Source organism: Physella acuta, unplaced genomic scaffold, assembly GCF_028476545.2.
Source record: "Physella acuta isolate Inbredline_101_S28 unplaced genomic scaffold, ASM2847654v3 ptg000137l, whole genome shotgun sequence".
NCBI classification, from domain to species: domain Eukaryota; kingdom Metazoa; phylum Mollusca; class Gastropoda; family Physidae; genus Physella; species Physella acuta.
This window is the reverse complement of record NW_026731656.1, coordinates 95,326-113,927: the sequence shown is the minus strand read 5'-3', so window position 1 is coordinate 113,927 and position 18,602 is coordinate 95,326. Positions and strand designations below refer to the sequence as shown.

Here is an 18,602-nt window from a genome sequence, read left to right as displayed (position 1 = left end):
TTATACACCCCTCTTGTTCTTCATGAATGAAATGAATCGTGTCATCGTTTTTTTCTCTGATTTATTGCCATGCTCACGCGAGTTATTTTTAGAAGAGAAAGTTTTCTTCTTGATACACAACATGCATGGGCGTAAACAGGATTTGTCTAGGGTGGGGAGGGGTATCAAGTTAAATATTTTCCAAGATCTGTCAAGTGTATAATATGTAGATATATGTGATGGAACAATATGTATGTAGATATAGTTGTAAATGTAGATGCATGCGTATGCTTATGAATTTGTAGACATGAAGGTGTAGGTGTATATGTATGCACATGTGTGTGTAGATGTAGATATAAATATAAGTATTGATATAGATGTAGGTGTAAGTGTAGGTGTTGCGGTGTGTACATCACGTGTAACAGTAATATTTCACATGTATAACATCACATGTGCAACCCATATGTTACCTGTATAACATCTCACTGTGACACCCATATGTTACCTGTATAACATCACCTGAACCACATATATGTTACCGGTATAACATCACCTGTGCCACCATATGTTACCTGTATAACATCTCCTGTGCCACACATATGTTACCTGTATAACATCACCTGTACCACGCATATGTTACCTGTATAGCATCACATTTGCCATCCCTATGTTACCTGTATAACATCACCTGTGACACCCATATGTTACCTTATAACATCACATGTGCTACCCATATGTTACCTGTATAACATCACCTGTGCCACCCTTATGTTACCTGTATAACATCATACTGTGACACCCATATGTTACCTGTATAACATCACATGTGCTACCCATATGTTACCTGTATAACATCACCTGTGCCACCCATATGTTACCTGTATAACATCACCTGTACCACCCATATGTTACCTTTAAAACATGACTTGTGCCACCATATGTTACCTATATAGCATCACCTGTACCACCCATAGGTTACCTGTATAACAGCACATCTACCACCCATATGTTACCCGAATAACATCACTTGTGACACCTATATGTTACCTGTATAACATCACCTGTACCACCCATATGTTACCTGTATAACATCACCTCTACCACCCATATGTTACCTGCATTATACCAACTTAGCCACCCACGTTTACCTCTGTAATTACTCCCGTATCTTACAACTTACCAGATTCCCAACACCACCGCATCATTATGTAAGTGCGTATATTCATTTAGCTGAAGTTGACGTTTACACCTGTTCTACTCACCCCGTAACGACACCTACAGCCTCATTAGCCAGCAATCACGTGCCTGCTCTAATTACCCAACAGCGCCCTGTCATTAAACACGTCAATCAGTCCGTTTAACTCCGGCCCTGGCTATATTTAGACCAAACTGTCATGTTAGGTTGGGAATCTTTAATCAACTATCCCAGATCAATCACTACGATCACGGTATCTGTTGACCGAGATATGAACATAATGGTTCGATCATTCTGTGGATCGATGGCAGGTAATGAAGGTGTAACATTGGCAAGATACTGGTACGTGTGCTACCTAAAGCATGTTGCAAGCCTAATTTTTTTTAGCAACAAATACCATATGCAGTACATACAAAGTCAATGATGTTATACATCTTAGATCATATATCATACAGTCCAATGGGGTCATGCATCATGTTTGGCCGGATGTCATTTGACATGGTTGGCCAGATGTCACTTGACATGGTTGGCCAGATGTCAGTTGTCATGATTGGCCAGATGTCACTTAACATGGTTTGCTAGATGTCAGTTGTCATGATTGGCCAGATGTCAGTTGTCATGATTGGCCAGATGTCAGTTGTCATGATTGGCCAGATGTCACTTAACATGGTTTGCTAGATGTCAGTTGTCATGATTGGCCAGATGTCAGTTGTCATGATTGGCCAGATGTCACTTAACATGGTTTGCTAGATGTCAGTTGTCATGATTGGCCAGATGTCACTTAACATGGTTTGCTAGATGTCAGTTGTCATGATTGGCCAGATGTCAGTTGACATGGTTGGCCAGATGTCAGTTGACATGGTTGGCCAGATGTCAGTTGACATGGTTGGCCAGATGTCATGGCATGGATGGCCATATCAACTGACAAGAAAATGTGTGAACATCTTACATAACATCGTCTACTACAGTCTGTTGAGTAGATGTCAGGATGTCATGACCTCGTCCACATGAAGTGTTTCTTTCATGCCTTTCCGGGACGTGGGGGCACTAACCGTATAAAGAACATACGCCCCTTCTTCCGCATGAAAATAAATAAATAAATGAAATTAGAAAATATATACTTCAACCATTACACCGACCCCGGATGTTTCAAATACTCCCCACCCTGTAATTGATGTGTGAAAGAAATTCTGTGTGTGGCGGGTGGTTTCAAGTGTGGCTGTGTGGTGTGTGGTTTCAAGTGTGGCTGTGTTGATACATGTTATTTTTTACGCTACGACAAATTGTATTCCATACGTTAGGATCGTATTCTGTTTTGGTTTGTATTTTCAAGAACATGCTGCATTTTTTAAAAATAAATGTTAGGATTGTATCCTATATAATGATACATTTATATTTGAAATGTATCTTTAAATATCTGTATGTAATTTATGTCAGTTTATTGTTGGTTTTTTTTTTGGGTAGGAGGTATGTATGAGTACTAAGATAAATTTTTTATTCATGATTACTTTTTTTTAACTTCACTTTAGACGTTAAATTTACAACTAAATTAGTAGTTCCCCTTTCAGACAACTGATCAGTAGCTAAGATGAAGTCAAGATTATATTAATTATCAGTTTTTAAGGGTGTGGTTGAATCACGCAAGTCAGGTACTCTTTAGAGCTGGATAGGTTCAGACTTAAGTAAAGACCGAGTTCCGAACATTCGGTTTAGCAGTCGATCGCTCTACCCCCCAACCACGCCGTTCCATAAATGTACACGTATGTACTAATAAATGTATCTTTATAGCTGTGGGGTGTGCAACTGGGTGGGACGTGACATGCTGAAAGAGTTATCTCAACTTGAATAAAAATAGTGTTGGGTTATCAGACTTGCCGGGTTGGCGGGCGACTCGCCCTCAGGTTTTTAAATCTGGCAGTCAATGTACGGGTAGCCGGGCGGTTCTTCAGACAATTGGTAGCGCTCGACTAGAAGCCGCCTGCTTGCATGCAGATAGTGGCATCAAGATGAGCAAGTGGTCTTTAAAGGGGTGGTGAACAATGGGGGAATGTATCACCGTGGGTGGGGATGTTTACGTACGGTGACCTCGAAGTTGGGGGGATAGGGTGTGAGGGGTGGGGTGATGTTTTGATTGTGTGATATGAGGCGTGGGTTGGGAGTGGAGGAGAATTAAAAGGCGTATTTTGGGGATTTGTTTGTTTTTAAAACGTTTTTTCTTATCACTGTTACACATACATGCAGTCGTGGTTTGAACCGGGGGAAGGGGGGATTGGTGATAGCAGTGATGGTGTCATTAGGGTTGGGTTAGACGTGTAGAGATGTATAGGTGTAAGGATGTAAGGGTGTGAAGTGTAGAGGTGTGTAGAGGTCTGTAGAGGTGTCTAGTAGAGGTCTGAAGTAGAGGTGTGTAGAGGTGTGTAGTAGAGGTGTAGAGGTGTGTAGAGGTATGTAGTAGAGGTGTGTAGTAGAGGTGTGTAGAGGTGTGTAGAGGTGTGTAGAGGTGTGTAGAGGTGTGTAGAGGTGTGTCGAGGTGTATGGGTGAAGGGTTTGGTTTGTAAGGGTAAAGGGTAAAAGAAAACTTAAGGTTTTTATCTATAATGAACGTTGTAACAGGAGATTTAATTATCTACATGTAGTATGAATCTAATATATAAAGCTCAATTCTGTATGTAAAAATACATGTTTGTCGTTGACATACTTCGATGGATTAAAGTGTTAAATAATTAAAGTCCTTATGAACTAAATTTATGAGTTAAAAAATTAATAATGAAAGTTTTGGGAAATAATTTTCATTTATCAAACTGAAAGTAATAATTTTCGGCATGTTCATTAAACACAAGTTTTAAAAAAATATCATCTTCTACAAAAATTCTAATTATGTCTTTATTTAGTCCTATAGCACTTACTTCCCTTTGATAAATTAGGAAAACACAATTACTTCCCTTTATAAACACATTGCATTAGTGGAAAAGAATTTACTTTTTATTACTTTGTTTTGGTGTTGGGAAAAAAAAAATTACATAATTAGCGGGGATTGATCAAGTGCAAATGTTGTAGGTATTTTACGGATAAGCTTGGAGTATTATAATTGTTCATTAAATTGAAACAGGTGCGTTCGTTTAAATGAGAGCAAAAGACTATGAAATAGTTGGGGTACTATTGTCGTTTATTAAGCTAAAACAGGCGATTTCGCCCCGGGCTAGACTGTGAGCACTTTGCGTGTATGTTCGCGTTAGTGTTTTCTTTGTGTTTAGGTTGGGTTTGCGTTAGTGGTTGCGGTTTGATTTGGTTCGTTTTTGGTCTTTCTTTTTTTCGTTTTTGTTTGTGTTTTTTTCTTAGGGTTTGTATTTGTGTTTTTGGTTGGTTTTGCGTTTGGATTTGGTTTGTTTTCGTTATTGGTTGGTATTGGTGTTTGTGGTTGTGGTTGGATTTGTTTTTAGGTTTTTGTTTTCGTTTCTTTTTTTGTTTGTTTTTTCTTTGTGTTTGTATTGGTGTTTCTGGTTGTGGTTGGGTTTGTTGTTAGGTTTTTGTTTCCGTTTGTATTTGTAATTGTGTTAGCGTTTTGTTTGCGTTTTGTTGTTTTGGTTTTGGTTGGTTGTGGTTTGGGTGGGCAGTGCCGGGTTTATGATGATTACTAAACACACAGGTGATGGTCTTTAACAGAAAGGTTTTTTACAGAAGCCAGAGCAGGGCCTGGCCGGGACGGCTAGTGTATTAAAAAAAGCAAAATCACTTAAAACATATAGAAATACATAAGGCGATAAACATCCTAAATGTGATATCAGAGATTTAACATATAAACCTACATCAGTTACCAACATGAAAAAGCGGCTTAATGGACAATGGGTTCGTAACTAAGGTTAGTTGTGTGGTTGTATGTGTGGTTGTGTGTACGTTTGTATGTGTGATTGTGTGTAGCTGTGTGTGGTTGTGTGTGAATGTGTGTGAATATGTGAGCTTAGGTGTGGTTAGATGTGGTTGTATGTGTGGTTGTATGTGGTTGTATGTGTGGTTGTGAGTGTATGGGAGTTCGTTGATGGATGTGTAAAATTCACCATCAAGATATGAAACTACTCGTCGACGTAACAAAAATTAAAATTTATGCCGGAATAGTCAAAGTGCGTCTGATTCTCTATCCCATATTTTCTCACAAGGGCATGTTACCCATGCATTACATACTTAGCAGCATTCATTCATCACCTGCCATCTATACACCACTCAACAACCACTTATGGAAAAATTTACAAGAACGTTAACTCCGTCTGGGCAAAACGTTGTATAAAATATGATTTATCACCCTTCATCACTTATTAACGAAAACATATTTTATTTCATAAATTTGTTTACTTGTTGGATTGATGAAGTCCGCGATATAGTGTTTTGATAACATTGATAATGGTGAAGGGCTTCCTTTACGAGCATTTTGCCTTTGTTTTAAGGAGGACTATATTAATTAGGTTTTGTGATAATTCTCCTTCTTTGTTATTAATTGTAATATTGAAGGGAATTTCCTCCAACACAATTAGAGGTGTCAACACGTAATTCCCAGTAGCGTAGCGAGGGGGGGGGGACATATGTCCCCGGTCGCCGACCTTAGGGGGCGCCAAAATGGCTTGGAAAATTAAATTGAAAGGTTGTGGGGTGCAAATTGAAAATTTCAGGGGGGGGGGGGTGCAATTGAAAATCTTGATGGGGGGGGGGTGCAAATCGAAAAGTTTGTCCCCGGGCGCCGGGAAGGGTCGCTACGCCTCTGGTAATTCCCCTGTTGATTTCGACTTCAAAAGAGTGCAATTAATTCAAGAACAATCTACAAGGCAGCATATGTTTGATTTTTGGAGTGTTCTCTCCCAAATGGGTTGCTTTGCCCAGCTAACACTCCTCCGATACCTGAGATCCGAACTCGGGACTTTAGATTGAAATCAAACACGTTGTAATTGAAATAATTAATTATCTGTTAAAATGTATTCATGTTCCAAAATAAACCGGGAGTGATCTCCCCTAAACTTTCTCCAATATTCTTATATAAAACAATAGGGGATATAGTTATGATTTTTAATCCATTTTAAATACTTAAACTTTTTAAAATAGAATAGAATCTCATAGAAAAAAGAATTGCGCACCAAGCGAACGCCGAATAAAGATGTGTATAATAGTGCGGAATATTATTAGTACTTTATAAATTAACATGCGTTTTTGAGAAATCAGAAATAGCGTAAATTAGTACTTCCGGTCAACGGAAATTACTCAAAATTTGACAGAAGGCAGAAAATTAGATCTTTTACTTACATGTGAAATTCCATTTATCTATCTGAAATAGTACTCAAGTTATATACTTTTGAAACATTCAAAGTAGAAAAAGTACCACTTCTGGTTATCGGAAATCGCTCAGAAGTTGATACGGATCTCCGATTTTGATATAATACTTATATATGAAATTTCATCAAACTAGCTGTAACGGTACTCAAGTTAGCGTATTTACACACATACACACACACACACAGACATACAGACAAGATTGCAAAACAATGTTTTTCCGACTCAGGGAGGTGTAAAATGTCGAGATTTGCAAAAATCTCTATTTTTTTGCACGATTACAATACTTTCTTTATACTTCGTATATACGAGAAAGTAAAAATGGCTGTCTAGCACTGTATAATTTGTTCATGTTCCACAAAGATAGCTGTCCGACACTGTATAATTTGTTCATGTAACAAATATGTCAGTCCGGTACTGTATAATTTGTTCAATACTTTCTTTATACTTCGTATATACGAGAAAGTGAAAATGGCTGTCTAGCACTGTATAATTTGTTCATGTTCCACAGAAATGGCTGTCCGGCACTTTATAATTTGTTTATGTTCCACAGAGATGGCCGTCCGGCACTGTATAATTTGTTCAAGTTACATGTATTGCTGTCCGGCACTGTATAATTTGTTCATGTTCCACAGAAATGGCCGTCCGGCACTTTATAATTTGTTTATGTTACATGTATTGCTGTCCGGCAATGTATAATTTGTTCATGTTCCACAGAAATGGCCGTCCGGCACTGTATAATTTATTCATGTTCCACAGAAATGGCTGTCCGGCACTGTACCCCTAATGGCACCTGGTTCTACAACCACCAGTACAGGAAGGACTGGACCAACTACACGGCGTGTACACAATCAAACAACATGGTATTTCACACGGTCAGTACACGATGAGGTCATGGGATGTGTACACATTATGTCATAGATTAGTACACTTTTACTCCATGGGAATAGTGCAGGTTTAGGTCATAGATTATTTCAGGAAAACTCATAGGAATAGTACATGCTTATGTTTTTAGGGCTGGTAAGTAGGTCATCAATCAGTTCTACGGCTCAATAAAACCTGCATGAGCCATAGAACTGATTGGTGACCTACTTACCAGCCCTATAGATAGTACACCTTTACATAACAGGGTTAGTACCAAAATTACTAATTAAATACTAAAGCATATGCATATCGTTTACATATTTGTTATGTGCGTAATACCAAACATACATGTTGTTGATACACAATTCTGATGGCACCAGGAACACGGCAACAGGTTGAAGTTGATCTCAACGGTCGGGTATGGCATCAGTCTCTGCTCTCTGGTGTTGGCTGTCGTCATCATGTGCTGTTCTAGGTGAGTACATCGTTGTCTTTAACTGGCTGGTGGGATTGTTTGACATCGCTACGGGAGGGATTGTTTTACATAAGTGTGTGAGTGATTGTTTCACACAAGTGTGTGTGATTGTTTCACACAAGTGTGTGTGATTGTTTAACATCGCTATGGGAGTGATTCTTTCACGTAAGCGTGTGATTGTTTAACATAGGCATGTGTTTTATACAGGTCAGTGTTTGATTGTTTTATGCAAGAGAGTGGTTGATTGTTTTATATAGACAGGTGTTTGTTTTATATACGTGATTGTTTCATATATGTGATTGTTTTATATAGAGGAGTGTTTGATTGCTTAACATGGTTACGTGAGTGTTTGAATGTTTTAAGTAACTGAGTGATTGTTTAACTTAGGTTATTGAATGGTTAATGTGCCGTTGGTTGTTCGATGTAAAAAGAAACGGTTCAAGCTGTTGACATGGTACAACATTGACTATAGACAGGGTACAACATTTACTGTTGACATGGTACAACATTGACTATAGACAGGGTACAACATTTTCTGTTGACACAGTACAACATTATCTGTTGAAAAAATACAACATTGACTGCTGACAGGGTACAAAATCAACTGTTGACAGGGTACAACATTGACTGTTGACTGGGTACAACATTGACTGTTGACTGGATACAACATTGACAGCTGACAGGGTATAACATTGACTGTTGACTGGATACACCATTGACAGCTGACAGGGTACTACATAGACTGTTGACTGGATGCAATATTGACAGCTGACAGGGTGCTATATTGACTGTTGACATGTTACAAGATATACAGTTGACCACCGTACCTTACCTCCGCAGACGGCTCAAGTCAAAAAGCAACAACCTTCACGTCAACCTGTTCCTGGCTTTCATCCTGAGGGCTAGTATCTCGTTCATCAGGAGTTTGCTCTTTATCCAGGACCTTGGTCTGGAGAAGGACATCAGGCGACTGGCCAATGGTCAGGTTATATTTAACCACGAGGGGTCGGTGAGTTCACGCCTTCATTAATAAAAAATATTCATTAACTAATTTTTAAAATTTTGACAGAGTGGTTAAGAAATCTTCTTATTCACCTTTTTTCTTAATTTTATTGTTTGAAGAGATTCCGTCGAACACAATTAAGAATACGTGTCAATTGGTTAAGCGCCTTATAGGCCGTTGACTCCGATTTCAGCCTACTTTTCTTTTTGGATTTGCTTCCATAGCCTTTGTCCAAACTAGAACAAACTACAAATCAGCAGTTGTCACGATGACATATGGCGCATAACATGTTGACATAAGATACTTAATTATGTTGGAGAAAATCACCTCTAACATCACAATTATGAAAAGGGATGAAGAATTGAAAACATTCACAGACAATCAAATAGTTTTACAAATTCTGATTAAGGCATGTGGAATCTAATGATAACTTAAGCTAGTAAAATGGTGAAAACCCATATTTCTTACTGTTTATAGCGCTGTTTTAAAGTATACGGAAATATTTTACTTTTTATAGCGTTATATCAAAGTATACTGTAATATTTTCCTGTTTATAGCGTTATATCAATGTGTACTGTAATATTTCCCTGTTATATCAATGTGTACTGTAATATTTCCCTGTTTATATCGTTACATCAATGTGTACTGTAATATTTTCCTGTTTATAGCGTTATATCAATGTGTACTGTAATATTTCCCTGTTATATCAATGTGTACTGTAATATTTCCCTGTTTATATCGTTACATCAATGTGTACTGTAATATTTCCCTGTTATATCAATGTGTACTGTAATATTTCCCTGTTTATATCGTTACATCAATACCTACTGTAATACTTTCCTGTTTATATCGTTATATTAATGTGTACTGTCATATTTCCCTGTTTATATAGTTATATCAAAGTGTACTGTAATATTCCCCCGCAGCATTGGGAGTGTCGTCTGCTCCAGACAGTGTTCATGTACGCCATCACTGCCAGCCAGATGTGGATCTTTGTTGAGGGCCTGTACCTCCACATGTTGATTTACCGTACCCTCAGTACAGAGAGGAATGGCGTCAAGCTATACGTGGCTCTGGGTTGGAGTAAGTTCAAGGTTACAGCCGCTAGAACACACACACACACATACACACATACACAGACATACACACACACACACTGGGTCAAGCTATACGTGGCTCTGGGCTGGAGTAAGTTCAAGGTTACTGCTGCTAGAATAGACACACACACACACACACACACATACACACTCTCTCTCTCTCTCTCTCACACACACACATACACACACACACACTGGGTCGATAGAAGTATTATAATTAAATGCCTGCTAGACTTGTTCAAGTCTAACTCAATAGCTACAGGACTTCATAGATTCTAGACTTCTCAAGTATAATTAAAGAGCTACTATAACACAAATTAAAATATGAGTGTTAAATTATACAACTGAATATTTGACTTCTAAACAAGAAAAACGTATATATATAGTGGCTTTTATCCACAATTATATTTTAACAGCTCCACGGCTTAAAATGTAGACGCGTTAAACTAATGCATTCGTTGAACCTTCCCTGATATAGCATTGAATGCTCTGACGCTAAACGTATATTTCTCATTAATGTATTAAAGATAGTATGGTGTAAAAAGTTTCCCGTGACTTACAGTCCTGTTTATGGGACGTGATGGCATCACGTGATACTCTAGGATAACTTGTTCGAACTATGAACCAATGTTTTCTACTTCTAATTTCACTTAAGGATAACTTGTTCGAACTATGAACCAATGTTCTCTGCTTATAATTTCACTCTAGGATAACTTGTTCGAACTATGAACCAATGTTTTCTACTTCTAATTTCACTCTAGGATAACGTTTGAACTATGACCCAATGTTCTCTACTTCTAATTTCACTCTAGGATAACTTGTTCGAACTATGAACCAATGTTCGAACTATGAAACAATGTTCTCTACTTTTGATTTCAGCGTTACCTTTGATTCTCGTCATTCCATGGATCATTTTAAAGGCAGTTGCTGACAACAATATGTGAGTTTAGCTTAATTTAAGCTCCGTTTTGGGGTTAAAGTTAATTTAGCATTAAATATAAATTAAGCTCTGTTTATTACCTTGGAGTTAACTGAAGCTCTGCTGTGACCTAGCCGTTTAATTTAAGCTCCGGTTGAGAAATACTTTTTAAATTACGGTTAAAGCTAGGATTTTAATTTGAAGAAAGTTAATTAGCGTTATGGTTATAAATAAATAGTTCATGAAAGGAGATTAAATTATAAAACTACGCTGTTTAAAAGGGAATAGTAAAATTTAAGATTTGGTTTTTAGAGGGGCTAAATTTAAGGTTTGGTTTTGACAGGAGCTAAACTTTGCTTTTGCTTTGAAACAGAGGCGTAGCGACCCTTCCCGGCGCCCGGGGACAAACTTTTCGATTTCCACCCCCCCCCCCCTCAAACTTTCGATTTGCACCCCCCTCAACCTTTCAATTTATATTTCCAACCCATTTTGGCGCCCCCTAAGGTCGACGCCCGGGGACATATGTCCCTCCCCCTCGCTAATCTACTGCTTTGAAATGAGCTAAATATAAGCTTTGGTTTTGAGAGTAGCTAAGGTTGATTTAAAATCATTAGCATCTGTGAGTAAAATGAATGTATCGAACAGTGAACTTTAACCTCTGACCTAATAGACTATTTGTAATTTCAGCTGCTGGAACCTGAATGCCAAACCTGGATATTTGTGGGTTACACAGGGACCGATGTTGGCAACAAATATAGTGTGTAATGTGTACTCGTGTTCAGTGTGTAGTGTGTCATCGTGTTGATTGTGTTCTCGTGTTGAGTGTGTAGTGTGTACTCGTGTTGATGTGTTGATGTGTAGTGTGTACTCGTGTTGAGTGTGTAGTGTGTACTCGTTTTAGTGTGTAGTGTGTACTTGTTTTAGTGTGTAATTTGTACCATTGTTGGATGTGTAGTGTGTACTCGTATTGATGTGTAGTGTGTAGGCCTACTCGTATTGATGTGTAGTGAGTACTCGTATTGAGTGCGTAGTGTGTACTATTGTTGGATGTGTAGTGTGTACTCGTATTGATGTGTAGTGAGTACTCGTATTGAGTGCGTAGTGTGTACTATTGTTGGATGTGTAGTGTGTACTCGTATTGATGTGTAGTGTGTACTCGTATTGATGTGTAGTGTGTACTCGTGTTCAGTGTGTACTTTGTTTTATTGTTGGATGTGTGATGTGTACGCGTATTGAGTGTATTAAGTGTACTCATCTCTAGTGTGTAATTTGTAATGTATTCTCTTGTCTAATGTGTAATTTCTACTCTTGTCTAGTATGTAATGTGTACTCGTGTTGAGTGTGAAGTTTACGCGTGTTTAGCGTGTAGAAATTACTTAAACTTAATCTACATTTAAGTTAAATTGTCTTAAAACTGAACGAATCTGTGACTAAATCTTCTATGCATCGCGTCAGTCACTGTCGAGTCAAACAATAATTTCTCTCGTGCGTTTTTTCAGCTCAACTTTTTCTTTTTCCTGAACATTCTGCGCGTGCTGTGCACACGTGTAAGGTCAAGTCAACGACACATGGGGCGAGCTAAGTACAGGTAAATAAATATATTTCAATCAATTAGATGTCACAGGTAATCAAATACATGTCGAGAATTTAAATGTCACAGGTAATCAAATACATGTCGAGAATTTAAATGTTACGGGTAGACAAACAAATATCACATGTTACTTAAAGTTACGAGATAATAAATACAAGTCAACGAAATTTACGATCATGTTACAGATTAAAAAATACGCGTCAGCTGTAAAAGACCTTATTAATAGTTTCTTCTCGTTTTGGCGCTCCCCACCGCATAGGGTTAGAGCCCAGGGCGGCTACTCCACCTGCTCTCCCATAGCTACGCCTGTGAAACTAAGGGTCCTGTTAAGCGTTGCTCTGAACTAAGATTTAAAAAATGACTTGTATTCAATTAGTGAGTTCAACAACAAAATATTGCGTTCGCCTACCTGTCCAGTAATTTACTAAAACTAAGTGAGGTGCGGTTAAAATATCATCATGGGGGGGGGGATCAGTTGGCGCAATCTGATGTTCCTGGAAAATAAATCAGCTGTTGGGGCAGGGTTTAGTCACACGCTCCAGTGTATGCTGTATGTGTAAATCATCTGTTAGACCATCATAACAACTGGGGCGCTGACCTTTCAATAATTATAACATGTTATACCAAAAACCTTCGTAGAAATGTACTATTCAACTTCCTAAAATTTTATTGGGGCCGGACGACTAGTGTAGGAACGCATACAAAATAAACAGACAGACAAAGAAAAGACAAAGGCATAAGTTTGATTTCCATGCACTTGATACTTAAACCAGCTTATGTTTCATAGTTTCCATCTCGACTGGTACCATCTAACGGAAATGTGACTGCATGTTTCAGACAGCTGGCTAAGTTTATCCTTGTCTTGATACCGCTGTTCGGCGTCTTCTACATCGCCGTCAACTTCGCTTTCCCCCTGGGGTACCGGGATCGCTTCGTGCTCATGCCCATGTATGTGGAGCAGACGTACAACGCTTTCCAGGTGAGTTGCTGGCCATCATAAGTTTGGTTCTGGCCATCTCTGTTGTGTATTTGGCCATCATCTAAAGTGTTTTTCGTCATTGCAACAGAACGTTTGGCCATTACAAAGAATATATATATATATATATATATATATATATATATATATATATATATATATATATATATATATATACCGTAGAATAGCACTGGCGGATATTTGTACTAATAAAATATTTCAGTAATTTATGATCAAAGTATAGAAAACAAAAATTGTTCTAAAACACGAATCTTAATGACTACCCCAACCCCTATATGAAAATGATAAACTACCATCTCACCTCAAGATTTAAACACAGGTTACATGATTACTTCGGATTTGCTGATAATAATTTTAATGTTTTTTTTTATTCCCCAGGGATTCGTCCTGGCTCTGTTATTTTGTTTCCTCAATGAGGAGGTGAGCATGTGTGTTCTTGTGAAATTGATGATCACATTGACATATTAAACGAATGACCTGAATGATCTAAATTACTTAAACTTAAGAATATGGTTACATAATAATTGCCCGTAACCTTTAGAATTGTGTTCATTCTGAACTCCTTTTTTTTTCCTTTTATTTTTGTTGAGCTAATTGTTTTTTTACTAATGTCAGTGGCATCAAATAAATGGCACCATGTATTTTTTAAGGAAGAAATTAGATTTACTAAATAAATTGAACAGAAGACTTGTTTTAATACATGAACATTAATATTTGCCAAGCAAAAGTTTTACTTGGCATTTATCAGCATTGGTAAAAATGAGAAATAGCTTTAGACTGTCTATGTTATAGATGAAGTAAAGTTCTGCTGAATCAATATTGCTAAGATTTAGAAAAAAATAACTGATGTTTATTTAGTAGTCTACATTTCGTCCAATCAAAATTATGTGTAATCAAGGCTCAACTCTAGTTGTGTATAATTCCCTGCCCTGCCAAGTCATCATTTTATCAGTTAAGGGGGCAGTATCACCCAGAAATTTGAAAATTGACGAAAAAATTTGCCAAAAAAAAACTATTATACATACACACATAAATCTTTTACCATAATAGTAAATAGCAAGGAACTATAAAACAGCACATAAAAGAAAGTTAACGTATGATGCAAACATTTTTTATAAATAATTTTACCAAAAAATGTTTACTAAGTAATTTTTGGCTGCGGTTTTCCAACATTTAGGCCCTTCCTTCTGAAAATACTCTAGGAGATGCATAACAGGGTTGCCTATGTCCGGGGCTAGGAGATATCCATTGTGACAAATTTTGAAAATTTTAGAATTTTTCAAAGTCAGACCAAAATAATTGAACTTTGAAATTTCCTAAAAAATTTATCTCTCAATAGAATACTATTATCTTAGTCCCAGACGTGGCCAACAACGCAAGGAAGGTTTATACCAAATTTTAAGTACTTTACTTATGGTTTCGAAAAAAGTTTACAAAAAATTTAAAATGTGATAAAATATTAACAAAATAATTTTTTGACAATTTATTGCCATACATATACCCTACAATTTATATACTGTATTATAGCAGAAGAAACGTTACTATTGCTGTAAAAAATTGACATGTGTATGTCAAATAGTTTTTTTTTGGTGATAGTTTTTGTTTCCCTCCCGTAGTCTGGGTGATACTGCCCCCTTAAATTGTTTTATCCCCCCCCCCTCCCCCACAGGTCCACAGCGAGATCAAGAACATCTGGTTCCGTCGCCGGATCCGTCGCCGGGACAGCGTGGCCACCCGCTCATTCGTCCTCTCCTCCTTCAAGAGGAGCTCCTACCACCACCGCTCCTCCCTCAACAACACCCAGCCCTCCCGCATCTCCAGCCGGCTCTCCGGCTCTGAAAGTTTCGACACCAAACAGGAGCCGTGGGCCGTCCGGCTGAAAGACCGGTTCCTCCGGTTTCTCGGGATCGCGCAGAGCAAAGACCGGAGCATCGTGCGGGCGCCGACGCCGCCGTTTATCGTCCGGCACAACTGTAACATGGAGACGCCGCCTATGACGGTGGAGGACCTGGAGCTGAAGCTCAAGCTCCGAGAAAACAAGAGACTTGACGAGGATGATCTGGTGTCGTCTGGCTGATAACTCCCCGCCACTAACTCTATAGATCGATACAGAAAGGAAATTAAAATCTTGTTTGAATCCGATTTTGAAAAAACCCAACACATCCACTATTTGAACGGGAGTTTTTTATACTACTGAAAAAATGTTCCTAAAATAAACGATAATGTATCAAATAAAGACAGTTCATCAATACACCAAAAGCCATTATCAGCTTTTAGGTTTAAGCACAGCTCTCTCTAACAAAATTATATAAGCTTTTACTTCTGATACAATTCAAGAAGCTATGATATCGTTACATTCTGAAGTCCGTACATTTTATACAAGTATATTTTAAATGTAGTACTATTTAACGTAAGTACATTTTAAATACAGTACTTGATAATGTAAGTACCTTTTCAATACTGCACATTATACCGAAAATACTTTTATCAGTGACAATGTGATATTTGACAACGTATTAGATCATACAGCTTTTTGTTTTACCAAAGATACACTGTGTTTATATTAAATCAAGATTGAATTAAACAATACTATCTTACTTGAGTAAGACTTTATAGGATGCGCTTTGCTAAAGTTGAACTAACTGCTGGAAATATTGACAAATCGCTGGGATTCGAACCCACCATCTACAGCGCTAAAATTTGCCACCCTAGTTACGTGTTTACTACACCAAACCTTCACGCCAAAGAATTCAAAGACGCAATATAGCCGTCTGCTGAACGTTTGACACCTTCAACGAGAATGTGTTTTTTTTTTAAGGATAGAGCAACTGTGTCCTATGTGACTTTGTGAATAGATACAACATTTGTTTACCTATGTGACTTCGTGAAGAGGTATAACAATTGTTTACCTATGTGACTCTGTGAAGATGTATAACAATTGTTTACTTCTCTTACGTACGCGCTAAAGTGACCAGCCCGCTGTGTGATCGGTGCTACTATCTACCCGACATACCATTTTTTTCCGAGGAACAACCAGACACTTAACCATTTTATTATATGTTGCTGTCTATCATCGCTATTTTTATTGCTGTTTTATATCTTATTTGTGAACAAACTATAATGGTCCGGTTGATCAAAACGGCAATAAAAAATCATTATGATAGAATAAACAACCTGGTGAAAGAGATAAACAGGGCAAACACATCAATATGATTAAGTCAATCAATGGAAATCGTTATATGTATTCGTTCTATATAATTTCAAAGTTTATTAGATCAAATTGATCAAATATATTGATTTTTGTTCAAATCGATCACAGATCAAAGAGATCACAACACATTCATGGACAAGATGTTGACAATCCACACATCACACAACACATCACACAACACATCACACAACACATCACACAACTCATCACTCAACACATCACACAACACACAACACATCATGGACAAGTAGATGTTGACACTCCACACATCACACAACACATCACACAACACATCACACAACACAGCATGGACAAGTAGATGTTGACAATCCACACATCACATCACAAAACACATCATGGACAAGATGTTGACACATTACACATCACACAACTCATCATGGACACGATGTTGACACTACAAACTTGACACATCTTGGACAAGATGTTGACACACTACACATCACAATACATCATTGAAAAGATGTTCACAACAAAAATGACACATCATGGACAAGATGTTAAAACTACACTACACACATCACAATACATCACCAACACATCATCGACAAGATGTTGACACTCCACACATCACACAACACATCACCCAACACACCATGTACACAATATTGACACACTACACAACACATCATGTACACGATGTTGACACTCCACACATCATACAACACATCAGCCAACACATCACACAATATGGACAAGATGTTGACACAGTACTCATCACACAACACATCACACAACACATCACTCCACACATCACACAACACATTATACAACACATCACACAACACATCAGTCAACACATCACACAACACATCACACAACACATCACACAACACATCACACAACACATCACACAACACATCACACAACACATCACACAACACATCAGTCAACACATCACACAACACATCACACAACACATCACACAACACATCACACAACACATCACACAACACATCACACAACACATCACACAACACATCACACAACACATCACACAACACATCACACAACACATCACACAACACATCACACAACACATCACACAACACATCACACAACACATCATGGACAGGTAAATGTTAACACTCGACAATTTTATCTTTCCCTGGACTTGCTGTACACTTTTGTTAACCTTTACCACGTGACTTTATATATGTTGTCTGCTGTTGTGGTTTAGAAATAAATTGTACATAGGATTTAAATCTTCCCGCCTTTTTAAAACTTTAGTTGAATGGCGTTGAATAAAAAAAATTGAATCAATGTGAAACTTTCAATTTTTGATTGTGTAATCTTTACGTTTTGAATTACATGTAGCCTTAAATGTTTGAAAGATGCAAAAGGTTAAACAGCTGAATGACATACAAGTTAAAAGAAGGAAATAGTTTTAGTGTTGACACAATAGTTGTGTGTGTAAGCTAATATGGAAAGGGAAGTTATCCAAAGAAAGTAAAACAGTTTCAAGACAATTAAATACAATTTGTTTTATAAAGATTGAAATATCAACAGATCACATTCAAATATGAAACATTCTCAAAGCTGACACCTGAATTCTTGACATACAAACTTATGACATCTGAACTCTTGACATACAAACTTATGACATCTGAACTATTGACATACAAACTTATGACATCTGAACTCTTGAGATCTGAACCTATAACATCTCAACTCTTGACATTCGAAACTGACATTTAAACAATCCACATATCATGAGATGGCATTTTAAAAAGTAATGTTCAAATAATTGGCATTAAAACACGGACATTAAAAATGACATCATAGAGCTGACATCCAAACAAAGAGAGAGAGAGTGGTTGTGCAAATAGCGTCTTCAAGCCAAGAATGTTGAGGTAAATCTATTTCTATTCTCGCTGCACTTTATTTTGAACAGCACCAATTGTGGAGCATCGTTGGATGTATAGCGTTACATTTTTTTC

At 37.6% G+C, this 18,602-nt stretch overlaps 1 protein-coding gene across 1 annotated transcript in view; it reads left to right on the top strand.

Annotated features, from left to right (window-relative positions):
- The window catches only part of LOC131935203 (parathyroid hormone/parathyroid hormone-related peptide receptor), a 76,330-nt gene extending 58,874 nt beyond the window's left edge, over positions 1-17,456 (top strand). The window contains exons 4-13 of the mRNA XM_059291577.1: positions 7,247-7,362; positions 7,732-7,826; positions 8,667-8,835; positions 9,756-9,912; positions 10,806-10,866; positions 11,533-11,602; positions 12,345-12,433; positions 13,274-13,415; positions 13,812-13,853; positions 15,103-17,456. Coding sequence (XP_059147560.1) covers positions 7,247-7,362; positions 7,732-7,826; positions 8,667-8,835; positions 9,756-9,912; positions 10,806-10,866; positions 11,533-11,602; positions 12,345-12,433; positions 13,274-13,415; positions 13,812-13,853; positions 15,103-15,510 — 1,349 coding nt within the window. The 3' untranslated portion in view covers positions 15,511-17,456. The remainder of the gene's footprint in view (positions 1-7,246; positions 7,363-7,731; positions 7,827-8,666; positions 8,836-9,755; positions 9,913-10,805; positions 10,867-11,532; positions 11,603-12,344; positions 12,434-13,273; positions 13,416-13,811; positions 13,854-15,102) is intronic.
- The last annotated feature ends 1,146 nt before the right edge of the window (positions 17,457-18,602 follow it).